General features: G+C 39.5%; 1 protein-coding gene across 4 annotated transcripts in view; it reads right to left on the minus strand.

Moving 5' to 3' along the window:
• Nucleotides 1-12,472: 12,472 nt before the first annotated feature.
• ARB2A (ARB2 cotranscriptional regulator A) overlaps nt 12,473-18,775 on the minus strand; it is a 405,614-nt gene continuing 399,311 nt past the window's right edge. For 3 of the 4 annotated variants that reach the window (XM_054512892.2, XM_045898586.3, XM_064596382.1), the window contains one exon: nt 12,473-14,306. In XM_054512892.2, the coding sequence (XP_054368867.1) occupies nt 14,164-14,306 (143 nt within the window). In that variant the 3' untranslated portion in view covers nt 12,473-14,163. The remainder of the gene's footprint in view (nt 14,307-18,775) is intronic. The other variant, XM_054512868.2, reaches the window with a different exon arrangement.

Genomic DNA, 18,775 nt, shown 5'->3' on the forward strand with positions numbered 1-18,775 from the left:
AAAGTAAAATTCTGGAAGGGCTCAACAGAAGTACTTTAGAAAGCAGACTTATTACTGAGATGAGCCCTCTTGGTTTTTTGAATTCAGATCAACTGGCTTAAAAGAAAAATATGGGGTTCTTGCCTATACAGAAACCAGTAGTTTATTCTTTATTCTTTACTTTCTTCATATCACAATCTCAGAAGCTTTGTTTTGTTAGCCCAGTTCCACAGAATACTCATATAATTAGGTAACATCATTTAAACCTTAAAAAAATGGAAAAAGTGGCTGTCTTTCCCCTCAAGCTACAAAGGAACAGGCGTGTTTGGCAGCATCCTAACTACCTATGACTTTTCTTCAGCCAAAGGAACTATCAAAGACCCGGTTGCCTAGAGAAGACTGAAGTTATACTATTTATATTTAGAAGGCAGCATTCAGTTTCCATGACCATCCGTGGCATGTAAAGTAAATCTGTGTCTTATGCCACTCAGAGATAGCTCGGATTGCCCGTCAGGAGGCGTCTGGGCAAGCCTTGTAAACTCAGAATGACTTCTCAAATCCTGCTAGGTTTTCCCAGCGATGTGCTTTCCTGTGCGCTGAAGCCCTGGGAGTCATGTCAGCCCAAGGTGAGCCTTTCAGGCGCTGCTCTTTGTCCCCATCTAGATAGGAAGGTGCAGAATTAGGCACTGGACTGGTTGGGGGGTGGGGGGCTTGAGTGGGAATGGAAAGGCCGCTTGTTCTAATTAAAGACAATAAGCAACCCTGTGAGGAGCTGTCCTTTAGCCTTAGCTTGAGGCAGAAAGGGTCCTGTCTCACCTCAGTAGTAAGTCTGTTTGAACTGGCTGGTGGGGCGAAGAGTCGAAGACAGCAGGTAGAGCTGGGCTCAGGTGACACCGGGCCGGTGTTTAAGTCGCAGCAAGTACATCTCCAAGTCCCTCTTTGCCTCCCAGTTCCCTGGTCTCTGTGCTCTGTGCTTGACTCAGGCGCACTTTGATTCTAACTTTGCTTGCTAGATGGCGCTCGGCGTCTCAGGACATTCCATTTCAGAATTAAAGCGGCTTTTTAGCACCGTTGTTCTCAACTAGTTGTGGGTATTCGATTAGCACAGTGCTAGCAGTGTTATTATTGCCCTTGTTTTTGACATCCTTGTTCACTTTTTTATTAAAGTGACGTTCAGGTGGGAGTTACCCATCCTAATCTGTGTAATAATACAATTCAGTGAAACTGCACCTGAATTAAGGGCATATTTATGGCTCAATTACTCTTTGTGATGCATTTCAGAAAGCACTTGAGTAACTTTTCCTCCAGTAATCTGATTGAGGTTTTCAGGAAGAAGATAAATCAGCAGGTCCAGATGGATACTTACAATCCTTGAGGTTTACCACCAGAGTCCACCTCCCACTTTACCATTACTACCCATTCCCATTTCAAGATGAATTAAGCTGATCTCAGGGAACTTATTACTTTCATTTATCACTTGTGGTATACCATTAATTGATTTTAAAAGTGTCATAATTTGTTTAAAACCCAAATACTGAAACCCATACCCACAGAAGATGTTTTAATATTGGTAATAAAAGCCTACACAAAGCTTGTTTCACAGGAAGGGTGATTTATGGATTCTAATGTATATTTATTTCAAACACTAGTGACTCTTCTCAGATATTCAAAACACTTTTTAAAACTCCTTTGTGTTGAAGCACAAAGAGACAGAAAATCAATAGCTCTAATTTTCTGATGGAAAAAAATTAAGATGAGCCAGAAAGAATTGTATATTGTTTTGTCGAATGAAGATGTCATTCTTACAGCACGCGCTGCTCTCACACTAGTGTTGTGTCCCTTAAAGCCAAGGATGCAGGTGAGGAAGGCAAATGGAACAAAAAAAAAACCCCACCCAATCCTCTATATAGATATCTTACAAACACTTTAACAAGAGACAGTTTAACTTGTTACTTGCTTTTGGGATTTAGAGAACTAACTTGTATGGAAATGTTCCACCTTTGGGAAAATCAATAACACTCAGAGCTGTGTGGTTTGGAAACCTTTTATCAAACCTTGGCTGCTTTGGTGAAGAACCCCGCAAAGTCTCTCTCTAGGTGTTAGGCTGAAACTAGCAGGCGCTGAAAACCTAAAGCGGAAAATTTACAACTTGATCAGCCCCAGCCACACACCAAAAACCTGCTACTGCTGCAAACATATGTTCCAGATTAAGTTAAGCAAATGGCTCTTGTTTCTCAGGGTTGAAAGTTGATCATGAAAATTCAAATTTGAGTGAGTTGTGCTTCCAATGGATCACCGGATCCTCAAATGCTTATAAATCCCTCCCAACTGTTTACTCAAGAGATTTCATATACTTTCTTATCTTCTTGGGAGCTTAATTTAGAATCTCCTGGAAATTTAATCCAATCAGGTATTATTTTCCGGGAACACATGTAGTTTTAAAAGTTGGCTAAGTTGAAAACGAGGTGTATTCTTCCTTCTAATGTTAAAATGCTAGATAGCTAACGTGTAACTCAGTTGTTTTAATGCTCTATTTCCTCGCATACATACTAACTTTAAAAAGCAGAAATTAAACTGCCGATTTATTTTCAAGTTCCTTGAAAGTTTCATTCTCCAGAGGAGTAGGTGATTTTTTTTTTTTCACAGCATGAGACAAAATAAAGGAGTGTTATCAGAGCCTTTAATTATGTCAGGAAAGACTAAATCATGGTGTTTCTTTTACTGGGGGTAACTGTCTTTTGCAACCTCCCTGTGGTCATCCAGCCATCTCCCAGCTAAATTATTTGAAGACCAGTCTGGCTACTAAGGTGTCTTGTAAGGAAATTTAGAATTAACGCCCGACTCTTCAAAGTGTCTGGCTCCTTGGGTAAGTTGCAGAGGATGGAGGCAGGCATCAGGCACCTTGGGTACCTTCCTATGTAATCGCGGGAGTCCGAAGTCCTTCCCTATCACCTCCCCGCATTCAAATGCTCATCCTGCAGATTTTAACCGATATTGTCATGTTGAAGTTTGGTAGTTATTGTTTACATTTCTCCCTTCCCCAAGGGGTCTTGGCAAGTGTTTAAGAGATTATTGATTTCCAAGAAACCAAATAAGGAAGGCTGTTCTTTTATAACATATGAAATACACACTTTTCTTTAACTAAATAGGCAGTGTATATTTGACATTGACAAATGGACAGGAGACAAGAAAACTTATTTTAAAAGATTCTGAAAGGGAAAAAATGGACAAGACAGCAGCAGTCCTACAGAAGAGGAGGATTGGAATTAAGGGAAAAGCTTGGAGAAAAGTGGGGGGATGGCTATCTGTGCTGTAAGATGGTTTAAAGTTTCATCGGACACATACAGGTGGTAAGCAAACATCGTTGAAGAAGCTTCTTTTAGGGGGACCTAATCATAGCAGTTTTTATTTATTTATTGTTAAAATGAGCTTCCTCTACTTCTTTTCTCCACATTTTTCTCTGGCATTGTGGTACTGAAATATCCACCCAGGTTTGGGAGTTTCTGATTTACTTAGAATCAGTACCCAGAAAAGCCATTCTGAAACTGTGTCAAGAATACATTAAAAAAAAAAAAAAGTAATAAATACCTGATAGAGATCTTAACTATCCCTTCCCCCAAGTCAAAAGGGAAATACCCAGTGAAGGAAGGAAATTTCCAAAAACCCAGATTGAGAGAACAAATGGTAGGCACCCCGGAGTTCAGTGTTATATATCCTACCCCAGATCTCCACAACTTCCCTGCACCAACAAAGGAAAGTCCCATGTCCTTCCCTGCACCTGATCTCTTTTCTTGCTCCTGAACATTAGGAAGGTGAGAATGAAATATTTCATTTATCCAAAGATGGAAGCTCAGTTTATGGAATGAGCTCCCCCAAAATATACCAGACAAAGACACGCAAACATTATGGAGATATTTCGCTTGAGGGTTCAGATCTAGAATCTGCAAGTCTCCGGGTCACTATTATTCAACAAGTCCCCTTTGTTAGTTACCCTGCACACTTCAGCTGGGAAACTTTGTCAACCCAACTTCTCCCCAGTTTTGTAGGAGGGTGGCACCGCAGTTTAAATAGCTCACAGCATGGCCAAGTTTCTCTAGTAGCACAGACTTATCTTAGTATGTGGGTAAAACGACTCTTGAGACCCCAAGAAAGACCAAACTATAAGGGAAAATTATCTTTGGAGAGAACTCAGCAGTGATTTTGCACACTAAAAAAAGGGGAGAAAACTTTGTGTAAGCAGCGCTGTGTGAGAAAACAGTCTAAATTGTTAACCTGTGAAATATTTAATAAAATATTTGTATGTTTTAAGGGATAGAAAAATAGAGTGTTTTGAAGCTAAATTGCTACTATACTGAGGGATTCAAGGAAATTTTTCACTGTAATAGGATGCCAAATAGAGAATAATTTTATCTTGGAATGTATTGTAATCCGTGTTACTCTGCAAAAGCAATTTTGAAAGCGGTTTATAGAGGCTACTTTATGGGGGGGGGACCACTTAAAATACAAGGGTTCTCTCCTTTTTTCTTTGTTGGCCCTTTCTGGTAAAGTATGGATTAAGTTGGTTTGAAAGTATATTTGTACAATCAATATTTAATAGAAGTTTGCTTTTGACCATCTCACCTGCTTTAACCCTATTATTTTCCTCCTCAAAGTCGGTTCAAAAGAGTAGATGACTAGAATGGGGTTCCAGTGGGAAGGAAGAGATTTTACTCACAGCCCAACAAGTGTGGCGAGTTTCAATAAAACAAGGTGCAATTTGAAATCTTTAAAAACTAGTTTTGTCTTAGGAGTGGTGACTTAAGTGTTGCTAGGGAGATCATGCAAGGAAAAAGACGCCACACGGAAGTGATTTTCAGTTCTTGTACTTTGCTTAACGCGACAGTAAAAAAAAAAAAAAAAGCAAGCAAGCAAGCAAGCCAAACAGGTTGACACGCGGACATTTGGAGCTTGGAGTTGAGGTCCGCAAGTAGGAGAAGAGGTAGTGGTGGGTACTGAGCCAGACGCGCCCCCTTTTTAGTGCTGTCAAATAAGTTGCTGTCAGGCTCTTTAGCGCGCCGAGGGCCGGGCGCCCCGCTGCACAGCCACCTCCCCCGGGGCGGTAATTAACCAGTACCTGGGCGCACACGACCGATCCGACAGCATCAGCCACAGGCAGAGCCGTGGGGACCAAGGGCCCCGTGGGTCTGATGTACATTTCTTGGAACACAGATCTCTCGTGTCTGAGATCACCAGCCCCGGGAGAATGTGCTCATAGTACAGAGCTCTTAAACTGGAGCCTGTATGGAGCTGGCCCGCTAAAAGGTGGTGGTGAAAAGTTAGGCAAAGAATAGTTGTGGGGGTGAGACTTCTACCACCAAAATGACTGAGAGTGGCGCTGCTTTCATCATAAAGTAGATGCAAATTCGGGGAGCAGGGAAATGGTGTGTCAACTCTGGGGCACTCTGATTAACACTGGGCATGGAGCAAGCAAGATTCTCCACCCACAAACTGTATACTTTTTAAACTCATTGTCGCTTTGGGCTCAGATCCTAAGATTTCAAGAGCGAGTTTCCTACGGTGAGGGAGTGGTCGGAGAGAGGAATCAGGCGAGGGCCGGAACTTCGGGGTTCTGGCGGAGGGGAGAGGGAAGGGGGCGGGGGGGGGGGGTGAGGTGGGGGAGAAAGGGGGCCGGGCGCTGTCCATGGTGCTAGGAAGAAAACAGCTTCTCTTCGCTGTACCCAAACCAAGATCAGGTGTAAAAAGGGGAAGATAAACCAACAACTCATGCGGCAGGGGATTTTTTAATTTCCGCGAATGTGAAAAATACGCATGTGGCTGTATAATTTAAACAGTACTCTAGGAGTGCTCTGCTCTATCTCCTAGTCTGTACTGTTTAGTCAGATAGCAGCGTTAACTGGTCATTATAGGATGGTATTCTCCTTAAAATGTTCCATATTTCAAAGTACTGTAATCATCAATTTTTGACATACAAAGTAAAGAAGAAGGCGGGAAGAGAAAGGGTGGTTTGAGACTTTAAACGTATCCAAAGACACTTAGCTATTTTCAGATTTGATAGGATATAGAAGCAGAGCATGACTTAGCTTGTTAGATAACATGGATGTATTAAGAAAGTATTAACACTATATTGATCCAATTTCATTTTAATAATTCTCCCAATTCTACGCTGGCCAAATGCTGCAGTTATATTTTCGTTAGCAAGAATAACAAGAGCGATTTACCTATTGTGGGGTGTGTGTGTGTGTGTGTAAATTCGAAATGGTTAAGATTTCATTCTAAGTTCTAAAATGGTACTCTAACAACTGCATGCTCTTAAAACAAATTTGATTTCTTAAAAGACAGGTGGCCAGGAAGAAAGTAGGATGCAGATAGAAATTATTTCAAAATGGGGATAAAGAACTAAATGGAAACATAACCTACCTAGTAGGTGAATCACACTTTTGTAAAACACACACACACACAACTTTAAAAATATATACTGTTACACCGGTGTATAAAAGACTTTTTTTTTTAAACAAAAGTGTGTATATCTATATATCTACAAATATATGAAATTATGTAACAAAATTTCAGGTAAACTATTACCTATGCTTGGCCAAATCAGAAATATGAAAAACAGGAAAAAATTTATCTTAATTGTGTTAATCATGAAAATCTTACTTAGCCTCGGCAACTTGAATCCATGTGACAATGAAGAAGGAAAAGGACAAAAATTCAAACAGCTGACACAATGATCAGCAGCAACTGACAGCATCTCATTTGATATTTGATATCAAGCACTAGATCAATATTTGTGAGATCAATGCAATTTTAATGGTTTTTCTTTCGAAACTGTATGAAAGCCAAATCGTGACACTCTGTGCTAGGGTTATTTTTAGAGCTAGTTATTCCAGGGGATGATACTAAGTAATTTACTGAGGCAAGGAAAAGAAAAACAACAACAACAACAACAACTAAAAACCAAAAAACAAGACCACCACAACAAACCATCAATATTTCTCCAGCTGATAAATCCTGGTTATCTAAGTACCTAGAGAAGGTGTGAACATTTATTGGAAAAAAGCCATTTATTTAATTATGGTTAAGAAAAACAAAGAAGAAAATAAGCCTTTGGAAAATTATTGGAGGTACATGAAGATGAACTGGATCAGAAATACCTTTTTCACTCACAATGGGATTAGGTGGTAACTTGAGCAAAAATAAATGAAAATGATAAAAAGAAAAAATCTAGGCCTTTCAGCTACACAATCCCTGCATGTGTGGAATTCAGTGGGAACTAACAGATTTTTCTGTGTCCCAGGCAGAGTAGAAAACTGAGAGCCCTATCTGAAACTCATACACAGCAAGGTTCCTACAAAGGTCAAAAAGAGGAGGGGGGGAAGTAATTAGGTATATGATATTGTCTTTTATTTTCCTTTGAAGAGTTTATACCTTAAAAAATAAAATGCAAATTAATCTAACTCAGAGGCATGTAGGTCCTTAATCTATAAATCTTTAAACAGTAATCTAGGAGGGTTCTACGCTTTATTTTTCAGTCTCTACTTGCTTAGACAGCAGCGTTAACCCATGTGCCTACCAACTCATTTTGTTTGATAAAAATGCTAAACTTTATTTATTTGTTTTCACAGATTCAATTTTGAGGCATTTTCACCTAGAGGAATCCAAGACCTTCACCAAACAGCAATTTCTGGGGAGGCAGATGATGGGGGTGGTGCAGAGGAAGTATAAGCAGGTGAACATTTCAGTAAGACAGTAAGAAGGTGAGATGTGGTGATTGTGGATAGTGTTCCTGATAAGCAGATGTTTAAATTTTCAGACTAAAAGAGAAAGAAAATGTCATTCATTTGTAATTCAACTTTGATTAAAAACTTGGGAGAAGTTAGTTTTTCACTTGAAATAATAGGAATATTTTAAGAAATTTCTAATGCCTGACCTAAAGATCTCTCATCTTTGTTCAAGATAAAGAATAAAATACTTAACTATGCAATTCTTAAACTTTTTTCCTCAATGTCTCTTTTTTCCTAATGTTTTTCTTGATGGCAGTAAATTGCCTAATAATGAAACTGTTAATATATTATTACAAAGAGATCACTTCAAATAAAAGGTACTGCATTATATGCTTTTAATAGTGAAATTCATACCTAAGTCCTTTTTCAGGAGGATTAAATAATGCACGGGGCATATTCCTTAAGTGCCTAGGTAAAGACATATTTTCCAGGATTTTAATAACTCCGTAACAGTCACTGTCTGTATGTGTCTCTATGCTCTATTGTATTTCAAGTCTGGCAGATTGCCTACAAACTAGACACCAACAGTTTAAATCAATTTTTCTTTAATGAAATAAAGCCAACCTTATAAATACACATTACATACAAACAGAATTTACAGACGCAAATGACCTTGAGGCATTTAAAAATATTACAGTGCCTTGAAGAATTTGAACATAAATTTATTTAGAATAAAATAAGTTTACAAACAATCCTGGTGACCAACATATATTGAGTCCCTACAATGTAACAGGCACTGCAAAGACATACACATACTATATATAAGGTTTATTTCTGGTGGGATGGGTATATGTACCCCATGGATGGGTGTGTATATGTACATGTGTGTATGTGTAAACACACACATATATGCATATATACATATTTTTCTATTAGGTCTTTAAAAAAAACCCCTGAGTTATCTCAAAGAAGGAAATCAACTTTATGGTCAATTGTAGTTAATTCAGACTTCATTTTGACTCATCATAATTTGACCAATAATTTTTTTCCTCATAGCATGGACAGTACTTAGAATTTAAAAGTTTAGTGTTCCAAAAATGCTGCTCTTCTTAAGCCACTTTGAAGTAATGCTAGTGAGTCTAAGATCCAGATCTACATGTTAATCTCTAGTTTTGCCTTCAAACAGAATTCAGTTACAAAGAACTTGGAAAGATTTTGAATCTATTCAGAAGAGGAAAACTCTTTAATTTTCTGAGGAGTAAAAACTCCCCAAGAAACTTCATATAGCTTCTTAGATTTTGCTTAGCATACGTGATAAAACATTGATTGTTGCAGTTTGGTGACCCATGAAATTTGGGGGTTAGTTTTCTCTTCAGACCAGAGCATATAATTATGCAAATAAAGAGCTGTCACTGATCTAGTGAAATACTCACAAACACATGCACTCTGAAATTGGACAGAAAAGTGAAAATGGTTGGTGATGTGATGGTGCCATGGTTTGTTTTCCTGCCAAGTTTCTATCCAAGTTCATTATTCAAATTGTAAACTTTAAAAAGAGACATATCATTCTTGGGGTGTTGGTTGTCTTTTCATTTCAGATTCTTTGTATTGGTACTGCAGGCTGGTTACAAAGTACAGTTCAACATTACCTTACCTATGACAGTCTCCCATATTACCCTATGTAATGGCCAAGGAAGAAAAACTGAATAATCTAGAAAGAAAGATGCAGGGCCTCCCTGGATTTCTTTCTAGAAACATGTTTCATCTCTGTTTCAAATAGAACTCAACCCAACAATACAAAGAATATAGCGAAATGTTGTTCACAAATCTCAAGGCAAAGGGCCGGGAAAGGTTGCCTGGAAGGCCTCATAGATTAAGTCAAATTTCCATTTTCAAGTTTTTACATTGAAGGGGAAAATACTGGTCTCTGCATGGTATCCACTTAATGGTCAAACTTTCAGGACGACTTTCTCCTATCTAGCAATTAAAGCCCACTATATAATATTTGGTGACTTTAACCTTTATGGTTCATTTACAATTACCACTCTCTAAAACCCTTGTGCTAAGAATTAACAAGAGTTCTTCAATCTAGCCATGCTCTTTGGCATCGAGGTCTCCCAATTCCAAAGTTACCACTGCACAGGCTGTTGCATAATTTTAGATGTCATGGAGAGTCCCACTGATGAAATCTGAGAAGGCTCATGTCAGACCACTGACTGCTAAAGACATCACTACATGAAAGATCAGTGGTGTGAAACTTTAAAAACATTGATCCAAATGAATCAATTAAATCAACATTCATCCCTCCTAAGTGTGAGGTTTAAAACTATCATTGTTGCTTTTTTTTTTTTTTTTACTCTACATAGATTTTGAGATAAACGTTGGAATGCTTTGATGGCTACTTCTATTCTCGAATCTCCGTTAATCGACTTTGTGCTATTTCCTTCTTTTCAACATCTTCCACTTGGTGTACATTCTTTACTTTTAGTACAGTGCATGACAGTTGCAATGCTTTAAATCTAAAACCTCCTAACAAAGCTGACGCTTTAGGTAGGGTAGCTTTAAGCTCTGTGAAGTGTTGATTAAAAACCCTTTCCCAGACTCAAACTGATCTTTTTGGAGATTAATAGAATATTAGATAAAAGGAAGACGAACAATTCAAGAGACTCCCACTCAGTCACTCTATACAAGGAAGGAAGGAAGGAAAGTATTCAATTTTTGAAAGGGAGTACCTCCTGGAGTCTTTTATTTTATATTATTACAGCTCCTAATAAGTAATCATAAAATAACCACCACTATTATCCTTTTTTTTTTTTTTGCCACCCATATTTCAAAGATGAGAATGTCTCACATTTATTTAAAGACATTTTCCCCTATAGAGGTATGGGGAAAGTTTTTGAGAAATTTTTAGACTTTCTGTAATAGTAATCTTTCTTAAATGAATCAGGATCACAGGAACCTGTCAGTTTACAGTTATAAACTATGATTGTAACAGGAGACACACATGTGTTTGGATTGGGACTCCAGATAATCCAGAGAAACATGTGAAAAAATTTAACTTATTAGCCCTGATAATATAGTTAACATATTTTGTCACCCAAACTCTCTCAAAGGAGTTACAGGTTTTAAAGGAGGAAAAGCAGTAAAATAAATGCAAACAGGATATTTTCAGATTAGATGTAAACATCAAGGACCTATATAGGGACTTGGGAGCAATGTAATGTCACCAGATTCCTTCTGGAAAACACATTTCTTTACAGTATATTAAAGTGTACTTTATAAAATCATAGCTTAACAATGGGTTCAAATTTCTTTGTAGCTAAGGATATTTTAGATATTAAAAACAAAACACCTTAAAAAAATACTGGCTTTGTGAAAGGTCCAAGCCACATAGTAAGTAATCAAGTGAAGTTAGGGTGTTACCTTACAGCAACAGTAATAGTAATAAAAGCAGCTATACGGTTTAAAATATTGATGAATGCTGTTCCATCATTCAAGTTTCTGCTTTTATTAACCTCTGTACACGAATAAATGAACTTCTGAGCAAGAATAATACACCGCTGCTTGTTGGGAAAATTGTTTTTATTTTAAAATGATAAACAGAAATATATATGAAACTCCTGTGCTTTACCTTTTTTTTCTTTTTGTATAAACAATAATGCAATCCAGGTTGAAGCACAAGGCAGAAACTTAAGAAAACAATTATTACAAATAGATTTTCTCCCCCCTTCAAATATCCATGAAAACTTTTAACGGCTGCATGGTTAGATACCTTTATAAAGTTCTAGAGCCAGTATCTCGCTTTTAAGTTTTAACAGGACTATTTTGAATCTCAGATTTATCAACTCCTTCCTTCCCATTCCATTGGCTCTAAGAACTGAGTATATAATTTTTTAAAAAGTCTACATCCTAACTTTAAGCCACTACTCTCCTAAAAACCTGTCTAAAGAAACCAAAATGGGAAGAAGATCAGAGCAGAAATACTGTTAACACTTGTCACCTCCAAGCAGGCGGGTTACTACCAACTGATTGTTGTTACTCCAGGAAAATTGAGGTGGATGATATTACTACATTTATACCAACAGACACATAATCAACAGGTTAAAAAAAAAATCCTACATTACAAGGAATCTTATCACTTATCAGTTGGAGGTCTCGGATGGTTTGCCTAGCTCTCTCCGGGTTGCTGCAGCTCAGATCCACAAGTAGAAATTACATTTGCACAACTTAAGTTTGCAAATAGCTCTCTATAGATGGTTAAACAAGGCTAACAACCCAGTAGTTTTAAAGTATTAAAGGCAATTAAACAGTGATTCACTCTAGTTGCAAGTAAAGGTTTTCAAAAAGAGAAGTGAGAAAAACGAAGAGAAGGAATAGGAGTGATTTGGTGTCTAAGCTGAGCACATTTACTTTGCTCTAATTCAGGTGCATAAGCTTCAGAAATTTAGCACTGCACAAGTGCTGATTAAAAAAAAAACACATAAAATTAGTTTTCCTGTGAATACTTTCATATAGTCAAAACACCAAACAATTTATAACACTCTAAAAAATATATTCAATCCACATCAATTTTCAGATCCTCTCAAAGGAAGGTCCCATTATTGCATACAGTTCACCATTACTTCTAAAACAGAAAAGATTGCAGACCAACATGCTTGACATTGTTGGGGTTACACATATTAAGTTATCCAGGCGTGGATAAAATGACGTTTTGATTTTTTTTCCTGTGTTGTTTCTGCTAAGATAATATCAAAAGATACGTACATATGACCACTGAAAAAAGATCACTTTAATTTGCCATCATTAAAACTATAAGAACGAATTATTGTACTTACATACCAAACACAGATATTATCAGTTTTAAAACTTGCTGAAATCGGTTCATAATATAAAAACATCTCATCCATGAGGTGGTTATTTTAAGTTATTTTTCTGAGGAGTCAGACAGTTCTAAGTCATTTTGGGTACATTTTATCACGTCCTCAAATAAGGCAGGCATGTTGTTGCATATACTTTAAAAAAGGATGAAAAAATATTAAATTCAGACCATCATCTGCTACAAACAGAACTTTACTAGGTAATTAAATTCAAGTAATTAAAAATTGATAATGTTAAGATTTAATATTTGAATTTAAAAGTCAGCAAAATCTTAACTTATTTTACCTCTTATATTTCACAGTGTTGGCCAGATATTAGCTGGATTAAAGTAATTGTTGAAACCGTAGGGCAAAACCCTACAGAGGAAGTGGACTACTAAAAATTATGCCATTGTACTGAGAGGAGAAAATCTTTCACACCAGGTCTTTCTTTCCCTTTCTTGCGGAACAGAAACCTAGAAGAATCATTTTAGCTCCACTTAAGCCTTTCAGAAGGAAAAGGTAGAACAGCACACAGGTTCATTTTCCTAATGACAATAAATACTATCCCTAACAAGGTCTAACTCCATGAAAGCTCAGAATAGATCATGCTAGTTAGGATTATCAACAACAACAACTACAAACTCTCTGCACATTAGGATTTTAAAAGCAAAACAAGTGTGTGATCTAAATTACAATGCCACTCAATACACATTATACATTTAAAAAGTAAAGTCAATTCTAATGATAAAGCTGGAAATTCCATTGAAAACGGGACCTTTCACAACTTAAAAGATTTGCTCATCATTACGTTTTGGTTTAAACAATCTTCTGAAATTCGAGACTTGTGTGAAATCTCGTATTCAAAATGGCAAGGATTTTCAGCGGTAATGTGTCATCGGTACTTCGTAGATTTTCACGCAAAGTTTCTCTTCTGGTCTCGAATCGAAAATAGATTGTTAGAGAACAATTTGCACTCCCAAGACGACATAGCGCATCACGGCATTCACGTTCTGAATTTAAAAATTTGGCTTTTCTGGGGAGGTGGGGGGGGAACTTCCTTTAAAAAAAAGTGCGTAAGAGGCTCTTAGAGGAAAACCTACCTAAAATGGAAGTTTGGAACCTAGAATAAAAGTTTGCTTCTGTTCGGAGAAAAAGCCTGGACATGATTGAGGGGGGCCGGGGGCGGGGGCCGGGGGCGGCGGCGGCGGCGCGGCAGCGGGCGGTAGGACCGCGCAGACGCCGCTCGCCCCGCAGCGCCGGCGCGGGCTCCGTCAGGGCAATTAGAGGCGCGCCGGCCGCGCCGGGCAGGGCGCCGTCAGCCTTAATCTGCGCGCTGACGGGCAGCGCGAAGCCCGAGCTCAGCCCGAGCTCAGCCCGCAGGAAGCACGACCAGTGAACCCATATTGCTTTGACAGTTGCACTCATCTAGAAATAATGCAAAACGCTATTTAGATGTATATATCACGACCCTGTGCTCTGGGAAGAAAACAATCTAATGAGGGGCTGGGAGTCTGCTCGCCGACAAGCAGTTAGGAGACGTGTGGATGCATGCGCGAGTGTGGTGCCTTGGCTTCCCCTCCCCCGTCTCGCTCGTCCTCCTCTTACAGCTCTTCGTGCTTTATTCTGTGGGAGCGCCGCGTCAGAGCCGGCTTGAGGGAACTGGTCTTTGCCTCAGAGGCTTCGGTAAAGAATTTGAAAATGGACGGGAAGCTCTTCCAGGAAGTTAGCTCGTGACGGTCGGTGCCTGCAAAAAAACACAGATTCGGTTACGAGGTGGCCTCGCTCGGTGCCAGGGCAGGCCGCCCGTCTTCCGCCCCCGGAGCCCGAGCCCCGCCCTCGGAGCCCGCGTCCTCCGCGTTCGGCCCGCGCTCGGGCGCCCGCTCCCCCGCCCCCCCGCGCCCCCGCCGGCGCGCGTCTCCAGACCCCGGGCGCGGCCTCTCCAGGCCACACCTGTGCGCGAGGGTTCACTCTGCTCCCAGGGCCGAGGGCCGTGCACGTCCGCTCCCCGCGCATCTCTGCCGGCGGCGCCCGGGGCGGCCGTCCGGAGACCTCCGCCGCCTCCCGCCCGAGCTCCCTTCCCGCCCCTGACGCGAGGACGCGGCTGGGACGCCCCCCGCGGCTTGCCCGAGGCGCGGCCAGGCGGCCCCGGGGCCTCAGCCCCTCCGGGCCAATCGAGGCGCTCGGAGGGAAGGGCCCCTCCCTCTCCCGCCTCGAAACCACCCACTTCCCCCGGCTCCGCGCGCGCGCGGGGATTGGCTTCCCCTGCGCGCGGAATCCGGCTGCTTCACCCACCCCGGAGCACCCACGTTTCTCGCTTCCCAAGAGCATAAAACAAATCGGATTTTCTTGCCTCTCTCGGAAGCTGTGCTGTTAGACATCATTTGTCTCAGCGAGGTCACCGCGACCAAATTATATGGGATGCTTCATGAAGGTTCAGATTAAAAAGGAGACTGTGCCCAGAAGTGTCCTAGGAGGCTACATTTTTAAAGATTTTAGGGGACAGTTTTAGAAAAGCTAAAAAAAGTGTTTCAAAGCAGTGACTACAAAAAGAGCATTTAGGCCTCTTATTTTGTCAGGAGGAATTGAACTTTAGAAAATACAGGTTTAGTTTGTCACTTTACAGGGTTATTTTATTTTACTACAGCTTCTTTCTGTGGCTAAATTTGATACTGATGTACAGTGTTTTTCAAGTCAAACCTCCCTTCAGTTTAACACAGGCAAAAAAAATAACAGTGATGTAGTCATAAGAACAGATGAGGATATTAATCGCTTTCGACTCCTTGTGATAACATACTATTTTACCAGTCTCTTCATAACAATTTTTTAATTAAAAAATAAAAATAATAACGAAGACTCTGCCATAGAAATAATGAGTGAATAGCTTTGAAACAGATGAAATCTTTTCCTAGATCACTCAATTATGCAGAGAGATACTGCCTGGAAGTCTTGGGATTCAGGGCCTCTGTCTGATACTTTAACATTGTTAATGATAATTCTTTAGTCTGTAATAGTAGGTCATTGCTATGGTTACTCTACAATGGTGCAACACTTTGCTTTCCCCTTCAGCTATTCGCTGAGACCTGGTAACCACATTTGTTGCCTAGCAACAGTTTTGTGACAGTATCACAATCTGGGAGTTACAACAATAAGGATGCTATGGCTGCAGTCGACCAGAGAGCAGAAAGCTACAGTCTGTGCATGGACTTAGATGTGGGAGCTGGCCCTACTAGAGAACCCCTCTCTTTACAGGTGCCCTCACAAGGATGCTCTCTATCCTCTTCTCTGCAATTTGGCCTTACGAACCTGCATTGGAAACTATGATCCAGTACTGAAGTCATATCCTTGAGAAATATCCTCCAACACTACCATATTCAGATTAAAAAATGAGGTCATTTCTTTATCAGCTTACTCATTTTGGGCAAATTTCAATGTTACTCAATGGGAGAGAGAGAGGAGTGTAGTTTTATCCTGGCAAATTCTAAAGTGCCTTGCCTTGATTTTGAGGTCTTCTTAGAATTCTGGGGAATAAAAAAATTACATGCCTGCCCGCATCAATAGGTGTGCAAACTTTCAAGTTCTTTAAAATATATGTAACATCCAGGTATTTGTTATTATTTTTCCACTGATTTATTCATATGACAATCTTAAAGAATTCTTTTGAATTTGGAGGCATTTATATTCTCCAAACCCAAGTAAGCGGTTCTAGATAGGCTCAGACAAACCTACTTTGGGTATATTTGAAAGGGACCCAGTTTCTGGATAGGTTTATGAAATTCCTGTTCCTATTTCTATGGTGCTTACAAATCTAGTTTCATTTCAATAATAACTAACTGCACTTATGGTAAGATACTTTAAATTTTTTTTAAAAGATTTTATTTACTTAATAGAGAGCGAGGAAGAGAGAAACAGCGTGAGAGGGGAGAGGGTCAGAGGGAGAAGCAGGCTCCCCGCTGAGCCAGGAGCCCGATGTGGGGCTCGATGTGGGGCTCGATCCCAGGACTCCAGAATCATGACCCGAGCCGAAGGCAGTCGCTTAACCAACTAAGCCACCCAGGTGCCCCATGATAAGATACTTTAAAATCAATTGTATTTCTTCTTTTTGAAAGACTATTCTCAGATGCATACTACATGGCAACACCCATCCCCAAAAACAATAAGAAAAGAAAGAAAGAAAAAAAAAAAAAGGTGTTAATTGTCTTCTTTTCCTTCTCATTTCCCATGCTTCCAGACTCATTTGGCATTTCCTCCATAGTGATCACACTTACACTTACTAGTGTTACCAAGGCTATGATCAATTTGTAAGCTTTCTCAGGGAATTCTTCTCATAATTCCTCCCACCTCTTGAAAACCAATTCAATCTAGGAATCTAGGGGGACCTAAGGAGTCAATGGTCTGAAGCAATTTTAACTCCTTTATTTTTTCTTTCCTGGTGACAATCTTTCTGAAGGATGAACAAATTTCCCTGGTGATAAAATCACTACAAAGGCTTTTTAGTTTTAGCTTATGATTACTCTCTGCTTGATTAGTCCCGGGCTGAAAAGACCAAAGTCCCTGAGATAACTGAGTACCTGCACTGGCTCTCAACATTTACCCCTGCAATTTAAGAGTATAAATAATGAGAATGTGTGCTCTGTCAGAGGAAGGGAAACTGCTGGGAGTAAAGGTAATAAGCAAAGTGGGTTAGAAACTGAACTACAGAGAACTGAGTGGGGGTGGGAGAATTCTCCCTAAACTAAGGAGTAGTAAAGTGAATATTTTATACAAAAATCGCTTTCTTTCCAAAAATTTTCAAAGTAGGTTTTTAATAATTTTATTAAAATAGCAGTTGGAAGTTAGGTAATTGCATATCCACCTGGGGCTGCATATATACATTTCAAGAACATGTCTGGAGACCATTTTTGAAAAGTCAGAGCCAAAGTTCAATGAAAAAATTTACAAATTAATATGAATATCTACCCATAGCAAAGCTTAGAGAATGGAAACTTTTGAGAGCAGTTTTCTAGTAGTTAAAAAATACACCACTTAAGGAAAAATTATTCCATCAGGACAGAAACACTAGACCATTACACTATCAATTCATAAAATGATATAAAAGTGGAAAATATAGGCCAATAAAAAAAGCAGCCATATATTGAGAAACTGTAATGTGTAGGTATATGGAAAATCATTTCAAAATAACATAACCATGTTATTTGAAGGATATAAACATGATTCCTAGTTTTTCCTCTAGCACAACTTTACCCAAATCAAAAGCTCCTCTTTTTAGGGACTATGAACTTGTTTCCACTTTTCAGACCCCTAATCTAGAGAGGTTCCCACAGTATAGGAAGTAAAGGGTTTCCCATATTAAATACCTGCCATGTTCACAGGGAAAGATTTTTGTATCTTCTTGGATTGGCAGGTTTGTTCTTTCTGGATAATTCACCTTTGGGGCAAATTCAGTTTCCTACTCCATAGAATCAATTCAGTATCAAAATAAAAAGTACAGGGTCTCAGTGCTTCATTATAAAAAAGTGTCTTTGTTCAGTCTCAATAAGTGATTCTAAACGGGCATGGTAGTGGCCCCTGGGGCATTCTGGAAATTTGTAGGGATATTTTTGGTGGTCAAGATGATTGGTAAGAACTATTGGCATTTAGAGGAAGAAGGCCAGGGAAGCTGGAAATCCTGCAATTTGCAGGGCAGTAGAGCACAATGAAGAATTGTTTTGCATCCCATATGGTTTTCTTTCTTTCCTTCTTTTTCTTTCCTTTCTTTCTTTCTTTTTCTTTTTTCTTTTTCTTTCTTTCCTTCCTTCCTTCCTTCCAAGATTTTATTTATTTGAGAGCACATGAACATGGTAGGGAGGGCAGAAGGAGAGAGAGAAGCTGACTCCCCACTGAACAGGGAGCTCCACACGGGGCTCGATCCCAGGACCCTGGAATCATGACCTGAGCCAAAGGAAGATGCTTAACTGACTGAGGCATGTAGCCCCCCTCCCCCACACCCCGCCATGGTTTTCAAATGTTCCACCAGCTATTCATGTCGTTGAAAACCCTGTTTATAATTATATGGGCTTAGAATGTAGATGTGTTTAACTAATACTCTCAAAGTACTTTTGGCATCATTTTAACATATACAGAATTTTCTAGGAATCCGACACCATGTAAATTGATGGGATTTTGTACTTTATGTTGTTCCAAATATTAATAAGCAACAGTGGTTTATATAATTTC

The sequence above is a fragment of the Mirounga angustirostris genome, unplaced genomic scaffold, assembly GCF_029215605.1.
Source record: "Mirounga angustirostris isolate CCGP_5_RB_7025 unplaced genomic scaffold, mMirAng1.0.hap1 SCAF_7, whole genome shotgun sequence".
NCBI lineage: Eukaryota > Metazoa > Chordata > Mammalia > Carnivora > Phocidae > Mirounga > Mirounga angustirostris.